The sequence below is a fragment of the Vidua chalybeata genome, chromosome 6 (assembly GCF_026979565.1).
Source record: "Vidua chalybeata isolate OUT-0048 chromosome 6, bVidCha1 merged haplotype, whole genome shotgun sequence".
Classification (NCBI taxonomy): Eukaryota; Metazoa; Chordata; class Aves; order Passeriformes; family Viduidae; genus Vidua; species Vidua chalybeata.
The window spans coordinates 43,352,365-43,380,080 of record NC_071535.1 but is presented as its reverse complement, the minus strand read 5'-3'; the positions used below and the strand labels follow the sequence as shown (position 1 = coordinate 43,380,080).

Here is a 27,716-nt window from a genome sequence, read left to right as displayed (position 1 = left end):
TAATTAAATGAGCATTTATTTTTCATTAAGAACATGTGTGAAGTTCATTTTAATTGACTGACCTATAACTGCTCCTTTTTTGATAATGGGACTTTTAAAATAAAAAGTACTGCATTTTTATTTTGGCTGTGATTACTTTATTTTTTGCCAGGTTGAAGGAAAAAAACCCAACTATTCAGTGTGGGTTTGGAAATCCATACTTCCATGTACATAGTAGTCAGCTTCTAGACGCAGTAAGGTGTAACCTTACTGTCTTGCTTTTTGGGGTATTTATATTCTTGGTTGATTTTCTGAAGTTTTCTGTATCTTGCATAAGCTTTTGTGATAATGAATTCTTCTGTATTGAGGAATAGGTGAGACTCTGTGCAATTGAAGTTCAAACTGCATATTCAGTTTTATGGTAATGTCTGGTAAAGTTTTATGCTAAAGTTTTATTTTATACTTAAAATACATGTATATGTTGTACATGGAAGCTTTCATGAGAGGAAAAGTTAATGTGTAAAAAAGTCAATATTAAATGTAATTAAATACATGCTTTTCTTTTTCTTGAATTGTGCATTATGTTATCTGATCTGGTGTGATTCTGCTTGCAGAGAAAGAAGGAAAGACAATTCAGGGAAGTAAAGTGGACTCCTTAAGAAAAAGAAGTTTTACTTCTGAATTACCAAACAGAAATAAACGGGATGGCTTGCCTGAAAGAAGCAAAGAAATGTGGATGTCATTTCCACCACGGATGCCAAATGAGAAGGAGGTAATGAGTTAACATTTGTCCATGTGGACAAGCACCACATTTAAACAGATGAAAATATGGAGAGATACACTGTCCAAATGTTAGAGGCTAGTGGTATTTATCCTATGTGAGGCAAATATTTAAAATGCTACCTAAGTGTTAAATACTTAGAGAGGCACCTGCAGAGATTGTGTTTGGCAGTGGCATTTGCCCTGCTGAAGAGCTGCCGTAATCTGACTAACAAATAAGGCACCCTGCAATGAGCTAAGTAATGCTTTCACTGGAGACTGCAGTTTGTGGTAGAGGTTGGCAAAAAAGAAAAAAAAATCCTGAGAGTATGGATGCCACCAGCATGGACAGATTTATTTGTTTCTTGTAGGTTTTAGGAAGTACAGAGTTCTGTGTTCCTGAAGCTATGTTACTGCCTGAAGTAAACAGTAGACAGGCCAGAGGCATTTTTGATCTTCTGAAACATAAGGGATTAGGGATTTAATGTGTAGGGACAAGAAAAAAACAGACATCATCTGGAAGGGAGGGAGATGGAAATCTGAGTCAACTTGTTAAGAACTTCTGCCTTCCTGCCCGAATAACAAATAATTAGGCTGTGATCTAGTCTGTACTCAAAATTGCCCTTCATTAAACTTTTATTAAAAAAGAAATAGCAGGTCCTTTTATGAAATACACAGAGTAACACACTGGAGTGCTTTGAAATGATGGGCCTGCCAGGCCTCAGAGCATAAGCTGCCACTTTCCTCCTTGCTAGGACATGTCTTTGAGGTAGAATCAAGCAAGGCTTTTAAAACAATTATGTTCTGTCAGTTGATTTTGTAATAATAATGACAATATTTTTTGCCATTTTTTTCATAAGAAGTATTGTTTCCCCATTGGTATTAATTTGTCTTTGTGTCTCTTACTTTAGCCACATTGAATTGTCTTTCTGCCACATAAAGCAACATACAACTTCCATTATCTTTTATGCGATGGAACTTCCATAAACCTTTATGTGTGTTTTTGTTTTTAAAGAAGAAAAAGCTTCAGACATGCCTGCACATTTTTGTCACATTAGCAGTTTAAGAAGCAAATACAATAATAGTAGAATGCTGCAGAAAAATTGCAGTGTAGTAGCAGGAAGCGGCCATGATGCATTAAGTTGACCACTGTAACCTTTAAGCCTGACCTGAGAAAGGAAAAGGGGGAAAATACTGCTATTGAAAACAGTGCTACTATTCTAAATGTTGCTTTTTAGACATGCTATGATTACTTGCACTGTTGTTCCAATTGATTCAGTCAGGTCCTGTGTAGGTTTTCGGAGAATTAACCGTACCTGTTCTGTTTTCAGGAGCATTCCATTAACTTCTTAAAAATTTTTATATACAACATCTATAGAGCTGAGGAATGTGTTCTAGGGGACCCTTCTTGAGCAGGGACAAGGTGACCTGCAGTGCTGCCTTCCAACCTTACCCATTCTGTGATTCTGTGAACTGTGTATAAATCAGTAGGAGCTTTGGTTGTGATTTTGATTCTGTTTCATGCATGTAAGTATTTCTGCCCATCTATCTACAGACAGTGATGAGTGAGAGCTCAACAGCTGGTGTCTTGGATGCAAATAATCTCAGTTTGTCTGAAAGAGTGAAGGTGAGGTTTTCTTTGATTTTCTTCAAAGTGGGGATTATGAGTAGAACATGACTGATTTTTCCTGTACTAGTTTACAAATTACTTGCAATTTGTTGATGTATTTCCCATCTGTGGGAAAAAGAATGAGAGCAGTCCAAATTTTTTTCTAATGTTAGTGAGTACTTTTAAATTGTAAAAGTTATGTAAGTCTTGAGACTGTTTTCAAACCAGGTTGGAAAAAAATTATCTGAGAGCATCTTTAATTACTTCATGAAAACACAGAAGAAAATTCAGGGCATGTAGTCAATCCTCCATGGTAACACTATTTGCAGATAGGCTGGGAAAAACCTTTCATTCTCACCCTGTGCATCCATTCAGAATGATACCTGAAATGAAAAATGTCTTGTCTTTGGGTATGTTTTAAATAGTTTAGCGTGTTCAAGGGACATTAGCCTGAGAAAACAGTTGAGTAAAGCCCCAGGTGAAGTATTAGCAATGTAATAATTCTTAGGGTTTTTTTTTCCTAATCAATTCACCATTAGTGAAGGATCAAGCTCTAGTTTGCCTACAGCATGTATTCTCTTTGTGCCATATGAAATGAGCTTGCAAAATTGCATAGTAAATTATGCATCATTTTCCTATGAAAATATTTTACTTCTCCATCTTCCCACTAACTCCCTGAGAAAGTTACTGTACACCTTGAGCTTCCTTTCCATCACTTAAGCTGATACATGGCAATTTTGGCAGTAAAACTTTGACTATACCTAAAAGTATTTCCTTTGGGTTGCACCTTTCAGAGAAAACTCATATGCTTTCTTGGAAAAATGCAGGGGAAAATGGAGAAGATGAAGTAGACAATTTAATGCATTTTTGCTATGCTCTAGATTGTACTATAAGGAATGGAACTGATATACTTTTATCTATTTTCTGATTTGGGTTTTCATGGCAGGTGGACAAATACTTAAACTTGGAAGATGTAGACACAGATGAAGAGATGTGCAATGGTAGGTTCCCCCCTTCGTATTCACCATCGTTTTCTGTCTTTGAATGTAAGTGTGTGAACATTGATTAAAGAACTGCTTCTCCCCTAAAAGAGATGATCGTGCTCAGTTCTTCTATTGCTTGAAAATTCCCCACATTGCCCCAGTTCCCCAAACTGAAGTACTAATTTCCTCACTCTAAGAGGTAATGAAACAATAAATTAAGGGGAATATTTATTGTACTTCGTCCTGGTGAAGATTTTTTTTCAAGCTTTTCTAGAAGTGCAGAGAGCTTCTTGTTAGCTACATCTCTCCATATTAATGCATTTCTGTTTTGTATTGAAATTACTGTCATTACAAAAGTTGTTTTTTGTAAAGTAATGTGGGTGCTAAGAGACAGTGCTGTAAATATTTAATGAAAAGGCTGTCCCTACCTATTAAAACAACTTCATCCTGGGCTTAAAATAGATTAGACTAATTTTGAATTCACAGTGAACTTCTTTAAAAATTCCAATTAGGAGCATTTTGAGTTGTCTTGAACTGTTATGTACATCTATAATAATTTTAACTCTTCCACCTCCAAAAAGTAAATGGAATGCTAATGTCTATACTTATTTGTCTATCATAGGTCCATCCTTGTATGGTCTTTATTCCAACCAGAAGTGACAACCTTTTAGTGTTTAAATTCATTTTCCTCATCTATACCTGTGACTGTACAAGGAAACCAGGCCACACAGATTAAGGGATTTACCTGAGGTCACAGACGGAAGCTTGCAGGGCTTTGATGCTTGGTTTCTTAGTTATTGCCACTTGATTGATCTCTGTTGCATCCTGGAGTTTGGGTTTAGATTAGGGTTTTTAATTTATGTTAAAGTAAGTCAAGTTCTGTAATCCCGCGCTTCCCCCGAGTTGTTTCCCCCCCGCGGTTTCTGGCCCCACGCTGCCTGCTGCCGGATCTTCCCCCTGTAACCACCCCGCCGTCCGGCCCCGGGAAACCCCATGCCTGCCACCCCAATCCACACGATCCCACTCAGCCCGAGGCTCGGTGCCCGCCCCTGCGGAGTTCTCTGGTTGGTCGCTGTTGCTGGCGTCACCGCCACGGCAGCCGCCCCTATTGGCCGGCAGGCCGTGGATCCTCTCGCTCCGCCCCTCCATAAAGCCCTATCCCGCCGGCAGTCAGACGCCGTTTTCTCCCATGCGAGTGCCGGGAGCGGTTGCATCTTTCCATCGAACCGCGCCACGTGACCAATAAACCGTTCCTGCCAAGCAAGGAGTAAATGACAAATTTCTTACCTCTTTACCAGATCCCTAGCGCACGGTAACAGCGGCTGGCCAGCCCACGCGCCTGAGACACGGAGCTGTGTCCAGGAACCCGTGGCAGCAAACCCCGGCAGCACGTGGAAGCTACGCCACAGCCGGGCTCCCAAGAGCCGTGTGCAGCCGGGGAGAGCGAAAACCCATGCCGCAGATCTCTCCACTCTAACAGTAAAGTTTTGATTAATCTTTCCTTTCTGAGTGTCCTGAATTCCTGTGAGGTCTGAGGGCTTAAAGACTTCCAGTATCTCACAAGAAAATAATAAACCAATGTAAGTCAGGTTTATGGCAAATATTCTTTCTCCAACTTTTCAGAAAGGAGGTAGTAAAACAGCAGTCCCAGATCAGGTACAGATGTCAAAGATTTTTTTTTTTTAGTGTAATGTTCAAATGTGCCCATTTTTCACTTTGGAGGGCATTGTTCTGTGTGTATGACTTAAATTCTGGCATTACCTATTAAAAAACCCCTGGAGTTTACTGGTGGAAGCACAAACCCACATTTCACTTGTGTCATAATGAAAGGAGAAATGCCTATATCCATTTCATTAAAGTATTGTTAGATATCTCTAGTTCCAAACAGGCCACAAATTGGTTGATGAAAATAAAGCCCAACGCTTTACCAAGCAGAACAGTGAGGAAAAAGAACTCTGCTTAAGCTTGAGGATAATTTAGTGCATTCAGTACTGTGACAGACCTTGCCTTTCTCCAGCTTTTGGGTCATTTCTGTATATTTGTGTCCAAGAGTAAATGTTAATCACATACATATGGAAAACCCTTTAAAACACGCTTCATTTGAGGCAGACTGCCTCAGTGAAGAATAAGACTATATCAACAATGCTCACTAACAACGTTAGGCTTTTAGATTGTATTTTCTAACATTGAAACATGCCTAGCCAGAAGTTAATTTTTCCTTCTAAATGCTGCAAGGAGAGTAAGCAGCATCCAAATTTATACCTGGGAAATGCACAGCCTGGGTCTTTGAAGATAGTGGTTGAGTTAGGCTAAAAATTTTCTCCTTGACTCTTAAGTGCAGAAAATAGCACTTATGGTTTGATAGTTGTCTTACATGTCAAAATCCACTCAATAGCTTCATACTAAGAGAGGTAAAATCTTAGTACTGTAGAAACCTTAGCAACAAAACGCAATTTAAAATATAAAATTATGTCACTTCTATTGCCTGTTAAAGTAATCTAGAACAATATCACTAGTGAATATCATAATAGAAGAATAATTCTGAAGAATTCCAGTTAGTTTATAAATGAGGTAAATTGTGACACAAATTAGAGACATTCTGTTGTTGACCTTTTTAAATGCCGCCACCTTATGTCAGAACAAGTGATTGATTTAAGACTTCATATGGTCAAAACAAGCTTAAAAATATCATAGTTTATTTTACCCAGTAAAAAATACCTTGCTAGTAAATTGCAACAAGCCTTTATCTCTCCTTGTTCTTGGCAGCATTTCAATATCTCTGTGCTTCACTTGGCTTTAAAGGGCAGATCAGTTAGCTGAGTTAGCAACTGTACATTAATACAATAAATATTCACACTTAAGGGCAACTGGCTCAAAGCTGACAGTGTGAGAAGCATGGTAGAAAATAGGTGTTAAAACATCCCATCCAACCAGTGCTGTTTGGCAGATGTCCTGGAAGAGTCATTCTAGTGATGTTTTTTGGGTATTTTGGGGGGGGTTTAGGGTTTTTTTCCAATTTATCTGGCAAGTTCAGTGTCTTTTAAGGTGTGAATGAATGTGACTGCTTCTTCAGAGTAGGAAAAGCAGCCCATAGATTTGGCCAGTATGCAAATTCATTGTAGCTGCTTTTGTTTGACAGCACTGGGCTGAAAGCTTGAAACGGGGGCAGTGCTTTGCATTGTGGGACTTTAGCACCATAAACCATGATTGGCAAAGTGAAATTGCTGCCCTAAACCACAGCCTTAATGCATCGTGTAGAGACAGCGTGGGCATGGTGTACTGTAATCACTCTCCCTGAATTTAATCTCTAACTGTAAGGAGCTTAAGGCAACAATAGAGATGATTAGGCTTTCTCCAGGGATGGATGGATGCTGCCTAGTGCCTATGTTTTGGCAACAGGATTTTCCGGGACTGTGTACAAATTTCTTACTGCAGGGCTTGAGGGGTAGCTTGGTAATAATAGGTAATATTTGAGTAAAGTACCAAATATGTTAAAAAATGTCTGGAGATCTTGAGTGTGCTATTGTTTAAATACAAGAGAAAATTAAAACAGGACCAATTAAATGTGTGGGTGAGGCTTCATAGGCAAGGATATAATTGTCTCATCCTAATCCAGCATGGGGCACTGAAGTACTGCAAACTTGTCTTTTCAAGGTCCCAGTTGTCTGTAACCCCCCCAGAGACTGAGGAGAACCTGATTGACTCAGTTACTTTGAAGCTGAGGCCAAGCATAACTACTGATTATTTAATTTTTTTTTTTTGGCAAATTGTATCACCATCTGTTATTTTTCATAATCTGTGCCTCTCCATTTATATTTTGAGCCTATCCTTATATCCAGAAAAATCATGTTGAGGAAGAGGATTCAGAGTTAAATGAGGCGGAATTTTTGAAGTATGGGGCTCCCCCCCAGCTGGTGAATCCCTTTCTTGTTTTTCTTCTCTAGTCTCTGCAATCCATTTAACACTGCCTTGAGATGATTTCACACTAGGCAGCTCTTTGGGACTAACAGCCTGAAGCATGAGAATTAGGGGAGACTGCAAAATTCAGCTTTTAAGCTTTTTTTGTTATCACTCTCTTCTCAACTCCCCATCAACAGCATTTTTGTGAAATGTAGTGTCTGAAAGTGGTAAAACCTGTGTCAGTGTATATATAGCTGTCAGTGTATATATAGCTGGGCATCATTTGGCTACAGTAAAGTTATAGACAAAACTTTGAACTTGCTCACTCTTGAAAGTTAAAAGCAAACTTGTGCCAGTAGATTATTTTTTTCTGTACTCAAAATTGATGTCGATGGTACACAATAAGGAAAAAACTCCAACTCAGCAGTGTTGACAGATTTAGTAATCACTTTCTGGGATGTGGTAGGGAGGGACTAAAGAGTGTTGTTCACTTTCCAAATATGCTGTTATTAAAGTATGCTGGACTTGAGTAAAATTGTCAGCCATATCATCCAGGGAGTTGATTCTTCATGGTATGAGAGGTGCATTTCAAAATATCTTCTGCGTTTTTTTGGTATCACTGCCTGTTGAGTTATCTCTATATATGGTGCCGTTGGCAGTATCCAAGGCTCTCCTGTTGCTAATTAGTCACCTCCACTGAGAACATAATTAGCAGCTTAATTAGGATCATCCAGTAGTACTGTAGCAGCAGCTTAAACAAGCTTTGAGGTACTGGCTAGAACTTACAATGGCCTGGAGTTCCTTTGGGTGCCCCCACTGAGAAGGACGACTGTCAAAACTCTCTAATTTTTTCTCACTGAAGGGGTTTCTCTATTAAACATTATCAGGGAAAGCAGTGTTTACCAATTAGACTTTCATATGCTGTCACACAGCCAGCATAGAGACAAAGCTCATTTCTGGCATGTCTACTGGCAAACAAAGGTTGATTACATTCTTACAGGGTGATTGAAGGGAATTTGAAACATTGTTTGCATTACTAACAAGCCTTAAAAAGTGGAATTGACATTCTGAGTATGACAAGCACTTCTTGCTAAAAGCAAAAATAAATTTCCTTCTGTTGTCCTAATTCTTAAGAGTTATCTTTCTGAGCCATTGCCAGGCTGTTGCATAACAGTGCTTCCTCCTCATCTTCTCTCTGCAGATTGGTCTGTTGAGGGGGAAAAGCTCTTAGTGCAGAAATAATCAGTGTTTATATCAGTAGGTGATAAAAACGTCTTGATGTACAGACTTCCCTTACTTTAGTAAGGATGTAGATCTAGGTTGCCAGTTTGAAACAATAGTGGAAGATGCCATTGTCTTTAAATGAGCATTCACATCTTCCTTCTGTCCTATAAATACTTTTGACCCAAATGATGAAAAAAAGCAGCTGCAGAGCATGTGTAGACATAGCCTGTGGATTGTACTGTCCTTTTCAGAAAGTTTTCTCATATAACTGGTCTGAACAGATGCTATGCTGAGAACAAGGACTGAAAGCACTTACATGGCTGGAGACAGACATAAGCAACCAAGAGAATAGGGATGAAAACAAACCCACTTACCACGAAACAAGAGACAAAAATCCAGAAATTAAATACTCAAGGGAACTAATTCAACTGTTTTAAAAAGAACATTCTACTTTGCAATTTGAAGCCCTGCTGGCTTTTAAATAGTACACTATTCCCAGAAGAAAATGAAATTAAGAATTTGATCATGGATTTTTTATGAAGATCTAGCTAGGAAATCTTTATTTCCAAATGCAGGTTTACAGGGGAATGAGAGGTCCATAACTCCACTACTGTGGTAAAATTGTGCAGGTAGAGATAAATAGACACTATCTGTTTCACCCTGGATCTATGTCCTCTCTTGTTGCTTCCATTAAAGTAACATTTAAGCAGTGCTTTGAAAATTTATTCTGAGATTACAAGATAAATGTAAATGCAGTATAAAACTGTAAAGAAACTTGTGTATCAGCTGAAAAAAATGGTAGGTAGATTTACATAATCCTTTGACTAAATTGCAAGACATATGGTCCCCTTTGTCGCCTTCTGGTGAGAAGGCGGGCGACCTGGTTCCAAGATACAGCATGGCGACCCGGCCTCCCCCAGGTCACTCAGTCCACTGACATGCACAGACACCAATGTGGTGGATGGTCAAATGGCGTTTATTATCTCATCTTGTGGGGTTAAATAGTCAAGGGGGCTTTCCTACGTCAAAAGGGGATGGTGGGTCTGGCTAGGGTTAGTAAGGAGTGGAAAACTACAGAGTTAGGAGGGTCTGCATGCTTCAGGGGTGATTGATTACCTATAGCAGGAAGAAGGGGGGGAAGGGTCTTGCTTTCCGTCACATCCTGAGATTTTCCGTTCGCCTGTCCCTATCTACCACATCTCCCCCCCTCTTTTTTACTAATGAATGAGGTAGTTATAAACATAGGCACTAAGGTGAGGTACAAAGTTATAATATGATAAGGGAAAAGGGGTTTTTGGTAAACCTGAGTAATCTTCGCAAGGGAAGTTTAGAGAACCTTTGCGACTGGCAGTGTCCTCGGTTTTTGGTTCACAGCATTTGTTGCTGACCTATAAACAGGATGTTGGCCCGTTCTAGGCGAGCTTGAACAAATGAGACCAGCCTGTTCAGCAAGCATGGTCCGAATGTGAAGGTTAAAAGCAGTATCGCTAGCGGACCTATTAGGGTGGAAATTAGAGTGGTGAGCCATGGTGATTGATTGAACCAGGACTCGAACCAGCTCTGTTGGGTTTCCCTGTCTTTCTTTCTTTGAGCCAGTCTATCTCGGAGTTCTGCCATGGAGTCTTTAACGACTCCTGTGTGGTCCGCGTAGAAGCAGCATTCCTCCTTCAAGGCGGCACACAGACCTCCTTGCTGCATGAACAAGAGGTCCAGTCCTTGCCTGTTTTGTAAGACCACCTCTGAAAGCGAGGAAACTGATTTCTCTAGAAAGGAAATGGATTTCTTGATCCTTGGTAGGTCCTCATCGATGGTCATTTGCAGCTGAGCAAGCCCTTGGTGTCAGGTCGCGAGGGCCGAGACACCTGTGGCTGTGCCAGCTGCTCCCAGGCCGAGCAGCATTGCGATAGTCACTCCTGTTATTATTTCTCTTTTGTGGAGTCGGCCGGGCTCTTCAAAGATGTGGTATACCTCCTCGTCTGAGTGGTACAGGACTCTAGGAACAATCAGAACTTGGACACAGAAGTCAATAGCGTCATTGAACTTGGCAAGGAACACGCAAGGACTCACCCCAGATCTCTGACAAACCCACATCCCAGATGCGGATGGGACCGCCCACTTGTTGACCTTTCTGTTGGGCTTGACGACTTCGGTGCAGAAGTTGCCTTTCTGCTTTGCTAAGGCTGCATTGCCAAAGCATTTGCCCTGGCCTGTGACTTGACTCAGGGTGATTCCCCTACGGGGAGTGTCCCATCTGCACTGGTGAGGGGCTTTGGCTGTGGAGTAACTGAAGGGGGTGTCTAGAGCAACTCCTTCGTAGAAAGGAGGTTTAACATCGTAGCAAAGCCAGCAGGAATTGGTTAGGTTCGGGTTGGGTTCGTTCAAGGATAGAAAGGTAGCCTCTAGCATACGGAAGATTGGGTCTGAGTCCGACTCGGCTAAGTGGCCTATTTGGAAGGCATCCGCATGGCTGGTCGGGATATCAGTGGCCTTTGTGGGTAGTGGTTTGGGATGGGTTATGTTTCTCCCTTTCAGCACATCCTTGATAACCTTATTGGGTCCTACTGGTCGGGGTGCCGGTGGTTGGAGCCTGATAATTCGCACATTCACCCACTCTTTTGGCCCCTTGAGAACTACCGTCCACGTTCTGCCTGTGGCCCAACTAGGGTGTTCTGGCTGCAGAACCGTCATGTTATAGTCTGTGCACTTCCGATATTTGGGTTGTGTATGATGGTTGCTATAGACCCCTCCCTTGAAGGCGGGCTTTTTACAGCCGGTAGGTGCCCAGGTGAACTGCAAGAATCTATCGGGCTCCTGTGGTTTCCACCCTTCTCCCGATGGTCTGGCATCTGTGACAATGGTTTCACAGCCCCAGTGTCTGCAATATCCCCACCCCGGGTAGTTACAGTACTTCTTCCCAGGGTTGGAGGCGGGACACCAGTAGGACAGGTACATGTGCATGATGTGTGGGTGTTGGGGTCGTATTTTTGGTCGTCCTGGAAACAGGTCGGCGATATGGAACACGAAGGATGGGGTGCCTGCTGTGGTGATTTCTTTGAACACCTTGTCGCCTGAAAGATGTTGCATGACCCACCTGAACGGCTGATGGGGGTAATAGTCTGGGTTGGCTCACCCCTCGGCGACGAGCCCTAATAGCAAGATCACACAAAGCCACCGTTGCTGTCTGGGTCTCACCGGTGTAGGACTCTTGGGTGCTGTCTGGCGTTTCGGTGGTTCGTCACTTTCCTCTGGAACTGGGATGTACGCGTTATGGGGACGACCCACGAGCATGTCCTGTAAACAGAAACTCGCAATTCTCGTTAGTCTCATTCTGAAGGTCTGGCTTGATTGACTTAAGTGGGCACCACCTGATCTTGCCCTCTTTTTTAACCACCACATACCCTCGTCCCGTGAGCACCAGTCTCCAGCCCCGTTCCCATTCGCCCAGCTCGTTTTTGATTACAACCTGCGGGCCCTCCTCTAGGGCTTGGGTGACCCAGTGCTTTCGAACAGGACTGTCTGCCTCATCTCCTCTAGGGAACTGATTCAGTGCTAGCAAAGCTGTTGCCAGTATACGCGCTTGGTCCCCTGGGGGAACGGAATTGGCAAAACCCTCCGCCTTTGCCAATACTTCTAGCTTAGCTTTCAGGGTCTGGTTTGCTCGCTCAACTATGGCCTGCCCGGTGCTGTTATACGGGATACCTTGTACTAAGGTGATGCCCCATTTCGAGGTGAATTCTTGCACTGGTTTGGAAATGAAATTGGAACCGTTGTCGGTTTTGATTTGCTTGGGGATACCAAGCCATGCCATAGCTGTCAGCCAGTGCTGTACCGTGGCCTTAGAGTTAGCTTTGGGGTGCTGTGTGGCCACGATCGCTCTGCTGTAGGTGTCCACCGTCACTGCAAGCCATGCTCGGGGCTTTAGCAGTTGACATAAGGTGAAGTCCGACTGCCAGATTCCCGAGGCCTTGAGACCTCTTGGGTTGACCCCACTGGTCCACAGGGGTGACTTCTGGCAGTGAGGGCAAGTGGCCACTACATGTTTTGCGTCCACGGTCGAGATCCCGCATCTCTTCGCCAGTGCTTTGGCTCCGATGTGGAGCGACTCGTGCAGCTGCCGAGCTTCCTGCAGTGTCCACACTCCCTTTGCTGCGGTGTCCGCTTTGTCATTGCTGGTCTGGAAGAAGCCTTTGACTGGGTTGTGGCTGTTGACGTGAATGACAGACACGGTGCCCCGTCGCGAGGAGAGCGCCTCCTCCAGCATTGAGGCCGCTGCCGGCGTTGACACGCCTGGTCCTGACATGGCCAGGCAAAGCCTTGCCACGAATATAGAGTCCGTTACGATGTTGAGGTGTTCGTCTTGGAAGAGTCCGCACGCCAAGACCACTGCTGCTGCTTCCAACTGTTGCACTGACAGTGTGGGGTCACTTGTTTTGACGCAATGCCATTGCTCTCCTGCCTGCCACACTGCCGCTGCAGTAGAAGTTGTGGAGGAAGCGTCTGTGAAGACCGTCAGTCCCGGCTGTGGTCGGTCCACGACCTTTGGTGGCATGTCTATATCGACAATGGTCAGCAGCTGAGTCCAAGGTGGCCTGGTGGCGTAGGAGATTTCTCCTCCGAAGCCGGTGAGAGCAAGGGCCAGGTGCTCCGATATTGCGGTCGACTCCGTGGTTGGCCATTTGCGAAAGGGGAGGTGGATTCTTGTCGGCTCGGTTCCCAGGTGTCTCAGGGCGAGTCTCCCGGGGAAAACGCACGAGTTGGTCTTCCGAGGACCACCCATTGGATTGGCCGGGACTTTTCGGAAGGTCCTTGGGCTAGCGCTCCCACTCCTCCCTTTTGTGTGAAGTGGACGTATAGATCGAGTGGCGCATCTGGGTCCCACCTGGCAAGCGTGCCAGTAGACATCTGGTGCTCGATGAAGTCGAGGGAGCTCGCTGCTTGCGGCGTCAGCTCCTTGGGGTCCCAGGGGTGCTTTCCTTTCAGGAGGTCATATAGGGGTTCCATGACCTCGGGTGGAATCAGGATGATGTTGCGGAGCCACTGCAGAGAACCCACAAGGCGCTGCATGTCATGGAGCGTCTTGATGTCTTGGCGGACCTTCACCTTGGGAGGTGTCACGTAGGAGTCCGTGATCCCCACTCCCAGGAAGGTCACGCAGGGTCCTCTCTTGATCTTCGTGTTCGCGATCTCAAAGCCATTGGTCTGGAGAGTTTCCGTGATCGCAGTCACCAGGTGATCCACTTGTCTCGCCGATGGTGCAGCGATGAGGATGTCATCCATGTATTGAATGATGGTCGCAGTGGGGTAGGACTGTCGGACTGGCGTCAGTGCTCTGTCCACGGTGATCTGGCATATGGTCGGGCTGTCCACGAGACCTTGCAGCAGCACCTTCCATTGGAAGCGGAGGTTAGGTCGCTCGCCGTTTGGGAACACAATGGAAAAGGTGAACCGTTCCTTGTCCTCAGCGTGCAGGGGTATTGAAAAGAAGCAGTCCTTGATGTCCAGCACTGCGCATGGCTGCCCTTTGGGGATAGCTGAGTTCGTGGGCAGCAGTGTCTGAACTGGACCCATGGGTTGGATTGCCCTGTTCACCTCCCTCAGCTCGTGGATGAGGCAATGACCCTCTCCGGACCTTTTGGGGATTACAAATACAGGGGTGTTCCACGGGCTGGTGGAGGGTTCTATGTGACCCTTCTGCAGCTCGCAGCTGACCAGTTCCAGCAAGGCTGCCATTCGAGGCTTTGACAGGGGCCACTGCTCGACCCATATGGGGTCTGACGATTTCCAGGTCAGTCTGATTGGCAGCGGTGGGTGTACGGCAGTGGCCCTCAGGATAAATTTGTGATCCTGACCCCTAACATAGCGAGGACATCCCTTCCTATCAAGGGTGGAGAGCTTTGTAGAATGTAGGGGTAGATTGCCACCGTCTGTTCCGGTCCCTTTTTCGTGTGGAGTGTTATAGCCACCAGCTGGGTGCTTTTCCACGCCCGGGATGGCCCTTCCACTCCGTTCACTGGGGGGACCTCTTTACATTGCCAATGCTGAGGCCAAAGAGCCTGGGGAAAAACTGAGCAGTCTGATCTCGTGTCCGCCCAGAACTGAAGCCCTATGACGTGGGGATCCTGATTGCCATAAAGGCGGCATGTCCCCCACATCTTCAGGGGCTCCTTCCCTATTTTCATGGCCAAGGCCACCCAGGGGTTCCGTTCTGGGGCGTCCCCTGCTGGCCCTGTGGCACAGGCGCGGCTTGTGGCGGTGGTGGGTACGAGGGTGCCACTGGCGGCACTGCAAAGCTCTGTGATTGTGTCGCTGGTGGGGGTGCGAAGCTGGCTGCCTCCTGTGGGGGCATGGGGTATGAGGGCCCCCCGCCCCACTGGGGTTTGACATAAATGAGCCGCTTCGCATTCACAGCGGGAGGAGGCTGAGTGCGGCCAGTGCGCCCCCTCCCTTTCCCGTTTCCCTGAGGCTGGGACCTGCAGTCCTTAGCGAAATGCCCCTTCTTCCCACAGCTCCAGCAGGGCCCTCTCGGGCGTGCTTGAGGTGGGGGCACCGCCGTGGACTGCTGTGCCGGCTGGGGACAGCTCACTGCAATGTGGCCTGCCTGACCGCACTTGAAGCACGCCATGGCACTGGTTAGGGTGCGAACGGCTGCTTGGACGGGTGTTAGGTGTTCCTCTCTTACGACGTGCCTGATCATGTCGGCTAGGCTGGCCCCAGCTGGCAGGGAGCGCAGGATGTCTTTGGTGACGGAGTTGCATTGCTGACGCAAGCAGTCTGCTACCACGGGACCCTTTGCCTCTGAAGGCAGGGTAGAGGAGTCTACTGCCGCCTGCAGGCGGTCTACGAACTGCGTGAAGCTTTCGCTCTCTGCCTGTCTTATAGTGGACCACGGTGACGGCTTGGCCACGACCAGAGAGGCAGCCCGAATAGCCTCCCTAGCAGCTCGAGTGGTGGCCCTGACTTCCTCAGCTCGCATCTGTGCGGCTTGTTGCTGAGGTGTAACCATCTCGTCTTGTTTCCCCAGCAGCCTGGATAGGCTCGAGCCGTGCAGTGGCTGCCCCGCCCCGGAAGCCTGGGCTAGAGCTCTTGTACAATTATCTTCCCATTCCTGCTTAAACACGATCATTCCCGCACCACCGAGTATCATGCGGCTTATTTGTTTGATATCAAAGGGGAGCAAGTCGTCATTGCCAAAGAGGCCTTCCACGAGGGTGGAGACCATAGCCGAGTTGATCCCTTTCTCTGAGATCGCTTTGACAATTGCCTGTACGTCTTTGGGGTTTACCAGATTATATATCCTCTGTTGATTCCCCTCTGGCCCGGTGATCCTAACCAGGAAAGCTTGGACTGCACCTGAAGGAGCCCACTCTGCACAGGCTATCTTTATCCTAGCCCAGTCGGTAAACTGGACTGGTTCGCATTGTGATTGCCTTTTGATGTGGCTTAAGGCTTTATTAGTTTTTGTTTTAAACCGTGTTAGCTCCGCTTTTTCCGTTTCTGAGTCCCCGTCGGCATCCGTCAGCTCTCCCGAGCTGTCAGAGCTGGTGGAGCTGGTCTCAGAGCCGGAAGTCGAATGCCAGCGCATTTCCGGGTCGCGGTGCCTTTTCGTGCGGCTCCGGCCCCGTCCCTCCCCCTCCCTTCGGGGGTGGTGCCGTTCCCGCCCCCTGGGCTTGCCCTGTCGCCCGCAGGGGGAGGTCTCTCCCTTAAATGGTAGCAGCGCTGAGTGCGGCTCCCAATTGGGCATGCGCTCTCCGCCGCCCCCCTCCTCCTCTTTTCCTCGCGGATGCGCACTAGCAAGAATCCGGGTCTCTGGATTCTTCCCGCCGAGAGTTTCCGTGCCCCGCCCATCCCTTTGGTTGCCGGCGCCATGTTCGGCTGGGTATGGCGGCGGAGCCGCCCGTCCCTCTGCATCTCTGGCTTCCCTTGCCAGTTCCTCCCAAAAGGACTGCGCGCGCTGCTGCGCCCCTGGCGCCGAATTGCTGATCTGTGGTGAAGGGACAGATGGGTGGTCCGCGGGTTTCTCGGGAGGTCCTGTGGGTTTTTCGGGAAGTCCCGCGGGGGGGGGTTGGGCTTGGGCTCGGGGAGGGGGGGAACGCGCCCGATCCCCCCGGGTCCCCGCTCCTGGGTACCTCGCTTTCGGGGGCGGTCTGCATTGCCGCTCCTACCCCCAGCTTGGGTGTTGCTAATAAACATGCGCTTGCCGCACTCCATGTTTCTTGCTCCTCTAGCGCCTTGCGCAGGGCCCACTCGACCTTTCCCCAAGCCTTAAGGCTTTTCCCGCTGCCTGAGGTCTTTGTTTCCTCGGCTAGTGCGGCCGTGCATCTCCCCCACACCTCCGGGTGTAATATTTCCACGGGACGTTCAATCGCCCCAAGCTCTAAGAGTCTCACAATAGTGAGGTAAAAATCCTTGAGCTTACATTTAATTCCCCACTGCTTATAAACTGAACTCACGACCTTCGCGATGGCCTCCATGATGATCGCTGGTCCGGAGACATCTCCCCCGCCAAGAATCGGTCCAGCCGTTCTGGCCGCTGTCTCTCGTCCAGGAGATACCCGCTACCCTAGGGTTTCGGCACCATATGTCGCCTTCTGGTGAGAAGGCGGGCGACCTGGTTCCAAGATACAGCATGGCGACCCGGCCTCCCCCAGGTCACTCAGTCCACTGACATGCACAGACACCAATGTGGTGGATGGTCAAATGGCGTTTATTATCTCATCTTGTGGGGTTAAATAGTCAAGGGGGCTTTCCTATGTCAAAAGGGGATGGTGGGTCTGGCTAGGGTTAGTAAGGAGTGGAAAACTACAGAGTTAGGAGGGTCTGCATGCTTCAGGGGTGATTGATTACCTATAGCAGGAAGAAGGGGGGGAAGGGTCTTGCTTTCCGTCACATCCTGAGATTTTCCGTTCGCCTGTCCCTATCTACCACACCCCTTAAGTTCTTTCATAAAAACATTACTGAGACTCGATGGACACATCTGTGCTGTGGCAGAGCTGAGATTGATTCATGTTAGAAGATATTTCTCAACCTAAGGCATATCCTTCTGATCTATCACAGAATGCAAACCCACTGGTCCCTGTATGAATGTTTTGCTGAATTTTGTAAAAGAAAAGTGATTCAGAAAAGCTGTTCATTTGTGAGCTGTGGAACAAATCCTGGCTGTATGGAAAGGTTACATGTCACTCCATCCCAGACAGGGGGAAGTCCTCTCAAGTACCTTTTTTGGAAAGCTCAGGGAGAAACAAACGTCCATGAAATACCCTTAGACAAGAGAGTCATCTGGCACTGCAGTGGGGAATATTAGTTGTTTTACCAGGTATTTTTACTTAATGTTTTTTGAGAGTCATACTAAGATGCTTTGCAATGATTCTTTATGCCCAGTGTACAGGTGGTGAAGCTCTTGCTAAAGAGAAATGAATGAGCCTGCTCAGCTCATCAATGGCAGACAAGGTGTTTTATAACTTCTACTGCAGACATCTCTGCTGAGGACCTTCCATCTTTGTTCTGAAAAAAAGGAATGTAATCCCAGGTGCTCTCTGAGTTTAAGAGCATATGCATCCAGATTTCAATTCAGCACCTTTAAGAAAGAAGAGGTACCAGACATGTTTGATTTTTCCTTAGTACAGTATTGCTACCTATATTTTATCTCAGGACTGCGTGGATCTGTTTTAATGATAGCTTATGCAACAATAGCTACATCACACTCTAACAAGCTACTTCCCATGTCTGAGCACTACAGGATTTTAGCAGGATTTTGCTAATTTATGCATTGAGTGGAAGGTTAAGGTTGACTCTCTTTTATTCAGCAGGATCATTAGTTCTTCCAGGAGAGGTGGAAGAGACAGTGGCTTGCTGTACACCCTCCTTTGATAAGCCTATTCAGCCGAAGTTCAGAGCCTGGTCAGTTCCCCAGCCATCAGAAAGCAAAGCCCAAGAGGTATGAGGTCAGATGTATTCATTCAAACTTTGGGGGTTTGGAGTACTGTTATTTTTCCTGTTGGCTTCTACTGTTATTTCCACAAAACCAGAGGGATATAGATGTAGTATGTGGAACTGCTGTGAGTTAACAAGTCATATTATTAATTTTTAAATGAATAATGAATTCTTAAATATGTTAAGAATTGAAACACTGCTACTATATAAACTTACATTTTCAAAATGTGCACTTCAATACTTCAAGTGGTATGTGGGCTTTTTAATATTTAATTTGTGTAACTCACAGAATATTCAAGTAAGCCTTTGCCCTTTAAGCCTTTTAGCTACCCTTGCTTATGTGGAATGATGGACCATTTAATTTTCCAGTGATCTCATGATCTTATGGCATACTCATTGGCTTAGTATAGGAGACATTTTCTGCAGCAGGGAGGTAGTGAATGATCCCTTTAACATGACACTTCAAAGAAAAAATAGATTTTAGAATATATTGTGGTCAGAATAAAGATCTGGTCCCTTGGAAATGAGTAGTACCAAGATGCTGCTGAGAAGGTGCATTGTCAAGGTCTGATGTGGAGAGGTTTGCTTTATGGCCTCTGAGCCTTTTAATCAGACACAGTCAGTGCAAGCTTTAATTTAGAATTGCTGTCTTCCTTCAGAAATTCAGTTCTTCTCAAACTGCAGCAGCAGGTGTGGATTGCTTACAGGCTTATTTTAAGTCATTAAGCTTCCTATCCAAACAGTCTGTGTGAGCATTAACTTTGGGGATGTTTCTATTGCAGAGGATTCTTCACTGCTCTTTTCCCCTGCCTGATCATTGCAATTGAAGCTGAAGTTAGCTTCCAGCTAAAGTGGGCCAGTTTTGATAGTTTCACATGCTTATTGATGTTCCCGTGAGGATTAAATCAAGTTTATAAATGACGCGTGACCAGTGAAGGGTTGGTGTTATAGCTCTGCATATGGTGTCTCCTTTCCTGGGCTCAGTTGTGTTTAGTTCCTTGCAATAAACTCTTTACTATAAGGAACAAGTCTGCTTTGGGAAAAAGTAGATGTTCTAAAATGACCTTTCAAGCTTTAATACCTACCATTCTGTGAATAAAAATACTCACTCTTTTCGCAAAGGATTGACATAATTCAAGGTTTTGCCTTTAGATATATCCATTGGACACAAAATAACACCCAAAAAACTAGAATGAGGCTCTATAGCTTTCTCATTTCATAACTTCTCTAGAGAAGAAGGGTTGTAGCAGCCTGCAGTGTTCATAAAGGACTGGATATGATTCTTTAAACTATAGTTCATGAAAAATAGATAAAGATATGACTGCATGCAAAATTCATTTCCATTTGAGGGAAATTTGGGTTATGAAAGAAACTGAGTATTATTACATTGGCTAAGAGTTGCTGCATTTTTCAAGAAGAAAGACAATTTCCACAACCATTTGGTTGGTGCCAGGCTACTTAAAACGAAAGCAGCCTTTCCTCTAAATTATAAACATATTTTTGCCTTCATTTAGATACTATAACCGTGGCCTGATTTTTAGAACCATCAGGACTGAACAGGTCCATTTTAAAGTCCCTCAGTGCTTCAAATTGTCATTGCCTTGAAAATTAAGTCTTGCATTGCTTATGGCAGGACTAGTTTTGAAAGAGAAAAAGATTTTCCCTGGAGACATCTCTGCTTTAAAATGAGACTGTTCTCTGTCCATCAAAACAAATCTGTTAGGGCAGGGCAACATAATGTGGCTGCCTAATTGGTTTTCTTAGAGAATGGAATAGAGAATTCTGTAGGAAAAATGGCAGGAGGAGAAATGTCTGTGCTATGGAAACACTTGTGAGGCACTTTAGGGTAAATTGTGTATCTCTCAACATATTGCTAGGGAAAGTTTAAAAAAAGAAGCTCTGCTAAGACCCAGTTTATAAGTTGGATAATTGTTGAAGAACAACTTGTCTCCCTGAAAATGTTTTTCTGTTCAAAAGCTTGTTAGAAAGTGGCTTAGTGAATGACACAGCAAATTATTTGTGTTGTCCACCAGTGTTGTTTCATCTTTCTTTCCTCTCTTTAGACATAAATGTATTTCAGGATTTTACTATTGACAGTGGAGCATACATGACCTCCCACAGGCCACTGCAAATTGAATCAGCATTCATTCTATGTTTGAAGTACATTATCACAGAACATTTCCCTCCCCTACCCAGAAATTTATTTTCTCCTTTATTTCTACTTAATATATTTTTTCATAAAAGATATTATAGTATTTTTATGTCTTAATTCCTGCTTCCTTGTGTCTTTATTCATTCTTATTTCCTTCTCTGCGTACACATGAGTGCAGTTGATGCATACTTTTCATCCACTTGCTACAATCATGCATTCAAAGTGGGATTCATCTCACCTAACTTCAGCTTTAAATGTAGTTTTAGTCCTCCAGTCACCAAGAGGCAGAAATAAGCAACTCCAGAAACTGATTAATCCCACTTGCTGTAGGAATTTGTTGTAAGATGTAATGTATCTCCATCCAATATAGCTCAGGCTGGGCTATTTTTGGCTAATTGACTACCTTAGTCTAGAAACCTAATTTTTGTATGGCTCCAATTAGGAAAGAAGAAATCTGTCCTTTTATTCTCTTTTATTTGTCTGTAGTTTGAGCATTCAGAAAAGTACTTAGCATATCTGTAATTTTATCTTAATCTGTGGCATAGCAGCATTTATCCCCTAAAATACAATTTCCATTGAGTTCCTTTGGTTAAAGTTTTACTGCTAGGCATCACCTGAGGTTTGTTTCTGCTACATGCTATGCATAAATGCAACAACAACGCGGAAGAACTTAAAGACAAGATTGACGAAGTCAAAGAAGATGGAAGAGTTATATCTTCTCAGAGGCCAGTAAAGACACAGAGATTGAATGACTTGTCCAAAATGATGAAGCAGAAGTGGAAAATTGGCCAAGATTTATTGACTTCTAGTCCAGTGCCCCAAGCTCAAATAAGCTTTTTTTCTCCCAGGTACTCCAGGATATAGTAAGCTTATATGAGATCATAGCATATATGCCTTCCCCACACTTTTTTTTTTTACTTATTTATTGTTAGTGAACTAGTTAGTTTTCCCTTGAGCATGTAATGAAATCACTGGTGAGTGTACATGCAAGCTTTACATAAGTTGAACAAATGAATCATAGAGTGCCATAATTACACAGAAATACAAGTTTAGAAGGAGAGAGACAAGCTGTTTAGCTAAGTGTAACTCCTCACAGATTAATAAAAGAACCAAGTTGCCAATTATTAATAGACTTCTGAAAACATCAACTTTAAGGTATTTTATTTACAATATTACTTGGTAGAACAACCTCTAGCAATATATTTCAGTTGTTAATATGAATATTGCATTCTTTCCCTCCTTTAATTTGGACATGGAAATGTAAATGAAAGTGATTTTTTTCTTCAGAGAGTAAATCACAGAAGCAATCTTAAGCAAACTGGCAATTTTCTAATAGATTAGGATTCTATTCCCAGAGAGTTCTCAAAAAGATTTCAATTAGATGTTAAATTAGACACCTGAAATTCACATATTTCTCTCAGCTCCTTAGGCAAAAATAACAAGATAATAACTTGATCAGCTCAGAGAATTCAGTATTCTACTGTAAAATGTCTTCCTTTTGACATAGAATAAAATTGCAGTTTGCAGTATATAAGTTTTAGATTGCTTGTCTTCATGGAAATTTGAAGTCAATGACTTCTTGGAAGAAGAAGAAGAAGAAAAAAAGGAATCCCTAATGCTTTGAGTATTCATTTGAGAGATGAAGCACACTGATAAATAAATATGCAGTATGAATAAACTTTTCAAATGTGCAATGAGTGGGTAACAGAGAAATCGTTAACAGAGTGAAGTTGGGTATGTTTTATTTTGGCATCTTATTTCAGTTAGCACTGTAGGGTCGAGTTTTGTAAACAAAAGTTTTTCCAGTATTATGCTGTGTCTGCATAAAATGTTCATGGAATGACATAAGGCCAAGACAAGGTCAGAGTGAATGTGTGTATACTTTCTGTAACTCTATTGAGAGGGGAAAATAGATTTGCTTTTGTAAAATCCCTATAAAAGCTTACTGTACTTTGAACTCTTCTTAGCTCAGTTACCTTAAATGTGTGTTGTGGTTTAACCCTGGGCGGACACCAAGCCCCACAGCCACTCACTTGCTCTCCACCAACAGGATTGGGAGAGAATCTTAAGGGTAAACTGGAAAACTCATGGGTTGAGATAAAGACAGTTTAATAGGGAAAGTAAAAGCCTCACACATAAGCACAGCAAACCTAGGAGTTAATTTGTTGCTTCCCACGGGTGAGCAGGTGCTCACCACCTCCAGGAGAGCAGGGCCCCACCCCACGTGACAGTCACTTGGGAAGACAAAGAACATCACTCCAAATTCCCCTTTTCTCCTTCTTCCTCCCAGTTTATGCCCTGATGACATATCATGTAATGTGGAATATCCCTTTGGTCAGTTGGGGTCACCTGTCCCAGCTGTGTCTCCTCCCCTGCACCCCCAGCTCCCTCACCACCGTGGCTGTACAAGAAGCAGAAAAGGCCTTGACTCCGTATGAGCCCTGCTCAGCAATAATAAAAACATCTCTGTATTACCAACCCTTTGTTCAGCACAAATCCAAAATACAGCCCCCTACCCGCCACTGTGACAGAAATTAACTCTACCCCAGTCAAAACCAGCACAATGTTGTAAAAAATATTGTTACAACCAAAATAACTGAAAAATATTAATACCTTGCATTGCATTTTAGAAGAGTGCTTTGGATTTCTGCAAATGAAAGACAGGTAGTAGAACCCTGGTTGCTGCTACCATTTGTTACACAGTTGCTGGTAATCATACTGACAAGGAATTGTACAAGGCTCTGCCTGTGGAAGAGATGGAAATGAGCATGAATATGCTGAGGAGGTCAAGGAGTTGGCTTTATCTCTAATGGGGATGAGAGTTTGTGTGCAAGCTTTATCTCCTGTTAACATTTTTCAAGTGGGCTATTTATAAAAGTTAATGATGGTTTACCTGAAGTAGTCTATGGACATAGGCTAGATAATCTGTGTGTGCAGAATTAATAGTTTTTTTATAGACCAACTCTATCTACAGGGTTTTTCCCATTTATAAATGCCCATGATCTACTCATCTGCATCCAGGATTATTTGGCAGCTCCAACATGTAAGCCAGATCCCTAGAAAACTGAGCAATATAGATGATTAATAAAATTATATAACCCCATAAAAACTATTTCCTGATTAGTCATGCAAATTACAGTTTATTAATAAAGGATATAGATACTACCCAGATGCTCTCTGCCATGTCTATCGGGTACTTGGCCACCAGAGAGGAACCCAGTTACTAATTGTCTGACTTACTAGATGGCATTAACTGTGTCAATGCTTCTTCTTACCAAAATATCACATCAAATTGTGCAGGATTGTGCCTTCTAAACTGAGCAGTGATCATAGGATGCTGAGTGTTCTTCCTGCTTTTCAAGTACATGTATTCTTAATTTCATGGGCTTCATCAAAGACTTGTCAAAAGCTTGGAAAAATAAGCATGTGTTTAAACATTTTGCTAATTTGGTGCTGAAATATTTAAATCTTTGAAACACATTTCTAGACAATTTATATTAACTTCTCAAGGGATAGGGAGCATTCCTACACAGTTTTAATACTGAAGATGTGTCTCCTGTGTTGTCCTGGAATTCATTTTATGTAACTGCTTACCATAAACCTTTCTTGTCATGGTCCCCTGCAGTTTCTTATCAGCATGGAGCCTGCCATAGTTATTTGTTTTCATTGGTTTATTTTATAGGCAGAGTGGTTATTCTAAGATATTTCAACCAGAAGCAATGCAGAAATGCTATACAGTATGTCAACAAAGCACATATTGGCAAATGCAGTAAGATTCTTATGTTCGTCATGCAAGAAATGCAAACTAGCCAATTCCGTGTCTCTGAGATGGTGAAGAAAATTATTGGAGTCTGAAAATTGATTATGTGTCATTTTGTTCATTGCAGGCCTTTCCGTCACTGAAACTGTGTTCAGGGAAGCATGTTACATTAGTATCAGATGCATGTATGCTGCAGCTTTATGTAATACTAACCCAAATTTTGATGATATGGAATCTGTCTTTGAAATTTAACATAGCTGCATATAACATGTCCATATCCCCACAGCCTTGATGCTACAAGTGGCAGGAATGTAATAGATGTGTGCAAGGGAAGTTTCTAGATTCCTTGCCTTGAGCAAAATTAGTTAATGATATTCATCCAGATACAGTACAGTACAAATGTGGCACATTAAATGGCTTAAATTAGGTCAAATTGAATAATTGAATTTATTCTTTTACTTAAAAAGAACTTAATCAGCTGAGAGTGTTAGAGTCAGAAAAAGACAGTTTAATTAAATATTAATTAGAAGTTTATATTTTGAGCTTCCTTGTTATCACTTGCAGCACTATTATTTATGTATCTGTTGTTCCTCATTACAGCTACTGGGCGATGATGTTCAACCATTCTCATTTGATGAAGAATTTGATTATGACAATGTGGCATTGACCCCGAAGTTCTCTGAAGCTGAGCTGAAGGCCATTATAGAGTTGTCTGAAGAGAAAATGGGTACAAATGTCAAATCAGCACAAGCTGAAGACTGAGTCAGAGGTGTTATGTGCAGGGCTGTTGGAATTACTTTTTTATGGGAGGAATGTAGCTCCTCTTTGTACCTTTATTTGGTGTTCTTATCTGCATGGCCAGTAAATGGCATCCCTGAGATTTGTCATTTATTCTGTCAAGGTGCCTTGGATCCTGTATTGGCTCAGGGTAGGTGTGCTGGAGTGACTTCTCCATGGGAGCAAAACAAGCTGGTGGATTTCAGAATAGCATCGTGGCTACTCTTGCTTATATCTGGTACTCACCCAGTTCCTGTGTAGTACAAAGCTGGTCCTAAAGCTTACCTTGTTCTTTCAGTAAAGCAATTAAATTTTTTTAACAGCTGACAAAACAGTTTATGAACTCTTTAAATGTATAGAGATATATGAGTGAATAAATCTGGGAATATGTTTTTTTTTCCTCTATCTTTTGAGTTACTTCAGTTCTGCAAAAAATAAACATTCCAGTTTCCAACAAACTTCTTGTCTTGATCAAAATTGACATGGTACAACTCATAAAATTAAAACAGTAACTGGTCAAACCACCTGCCGCCACCTTCCACACAGAGGAAAAAATAGCGATCTCATCCATTAAAGGAATTGGCATTGAAAGGCTGTCAGATTTTAGATTTTTTCACAAGAGATGATTCCAAATAACAACTTATAGCTTACACTCTGCATCACTGAAATACAGCAAGCTGGAGTTGAGTAAAGGTCAGCTATATGGGTGGAAGAGAAGAGTGTGGCACCTCTGACACAAGGTAGTATGTACTCCTGCTCTGAAGAGTTCAGAATCCTTTGTTTTCAGTAACTGTAGAAGCTTTGCCAGTTGAGGCTTCGTTTAAAATCGCAATGCTGCATTGTATTTTTGGTCGTTTTCTGATATAACTGCATTCACTAAAGTTTACTGACCAGCATTTTGTCCTTGACCTCTCTCTATTATTTCTGAAGGGGGTGATTAGCAGGATAAATGCAGGAAGAGTGCCCAAGCAGACTGACAGGGCACCAAACCATAGGTTTGTTTAAAGGCTGTGGATGAATTTACTGTGGCTGGTGGGCTGCTTCATTGACAGTAATTTATGAAAGCAAAGAAAGATCTTCTGATGTTCCAAAGGAGATTTTCTGGATTAGTGATTTTGTAAACCATAATAATGCTCCACTGAAATCTGAGTAGCATTGGTTTTGAGGAATGGTATTTGAGGAATGGTACCTTGATTAGGGGATATAATTTAAGGGTGAGATTCAAAAAAAAAAAAAAACAGAAAAGAAAGAGCTCTCACAGAAGATATTTAAGGAGACTGATACAAAATTACAAGTATGTTGTATAGAAAAACTGGTTTGTACAGGACCTTGCTGGTAGAAGGTATTGGGAATTTTTTTTAACATCCGCATTCAAAAAATTGCCTGTGCTGTAGTTAAAATGCTTTTAAAAATGTAATTGGCTGTGTAGCAGATTCTGGTGGGTTTTCTGAAACTTTTTTTAAATGTGAATTTATTTTAATTCAATAAAGTGTTTTGTTGGACCCAAGGTATTTTAAATTAAATGGTTTAGATGCAACTGGAGTTTTCCACTGAAACCTTAAAGTTAAAAATTTCTGAACAGATGTAATTATTAATTCATCTTCTGAAGGATACAGATAATGTGTATAAATTAGAAGGATAAGAAGTAAGTTCTGGAAGAGCTCCATCACAAATCTGGGAGAAAGAAATGGAGAAGTGCTGTATAATGATAGCAAGGTCAACCTTTGAAAGCCTCAACAGAAAAATAAGGGAGACCTCATTAAAATATGTATGTATATATATGTCTGAGAGACCTCTCTGTAAAGAGTTTGTTATCCTGCAGACAAGGAATCAGCCATAAATTTGAACATTTGTGGCTTTGTGGAATGGTGAAGTAGGGCTTCTTGTGTGTGTTTTTTTAGCAAGGCGAGTCACACAAACAAGAGATCAGTCCTGTGGGAATCCTATCGCGTTTAGAGTCGATGAGAAAACTTACTGAGTGGTTTATAATATTCTTCAGGCCACATCAGCTCTGGAATCTCTTAAGTGCCTTTTCTATTCATTTCATTATCAATTTTTCACTGTACATTAGGGATACATCCAGCCATTCAGTTCCTTCTCTCATAAGAAGATGATTCTTACCAAATGTTCGGGGTACCTACTGTGCTTCGTAAGTGTCATTCAGTATAGTCATTATATGGTTTCCTTTGATATGAAGAAACACTTTGCTGCAGAATACCCAGCAAATCTGGAACTCTTTAGTGACAGTTATCTTACACAGAGAAATGGGAATAATTCACTTACATTTACACCACTCATGAGTTATTTTTACTCTTTGTTAACAGGCATGAATATCACAGTGAAGATTAGGCAATATAGGCTACATTTTCTGTACGCGACATTTTACTGGCCTGCCCCTGTGGTTGTTTTTGGCTTGTACCTTTCATTTGATTACCTTTCACAGAGGAGGCATATTTTACTCTTAGCCATTACCAGGTTGTCATTTTTAAGAACATACTTTATGTGCATGTTAAATTTTATACTTGCTCATGGAGTTAGTTACCTGGAATTGTTTTAGTGTTTGTGAGGTGGTTTGAAGTCTGAATAATATATATCTTTTCCTCTTGTAGCTTGTATTCTGTTTAATATTTAATATTTTCAGCA

At 43.1% G+C, this 27,716-nt stretch overlaps 1 protein-coding gene across 1 annotated transcript in view; it reads left to right on the top strand.

The window, feature by feature from the left end:
• Positions 1-26,575, top strand: part of IFTAP (intraflagellar transport associated protein) — a 49,047-nt gene extending 22,472 nt beyond the window's left edge. The window contains 6 exon segments of the mRNA XM_053946791.1: positions 594-751; positions 2,294-2,365; positions 3,294-3,348; positions 18,258-18,388; positions 24,897-25,021; positions 25,023-26,575. Of these exon segments, the coding sequence (XP_053802766.1) occupies positions 594-751; positions 2,294-2,365; positions 3,294-3,348; positions 18,258-18,388; positions 24,897-25,021; positions 25,023-25,161 (680 nt within the window). The 3' untranslated portion in view covers positions 25,162-26,575.
• Positions 26,576-27,716: the final 1,141 nt, after the last annotated feature.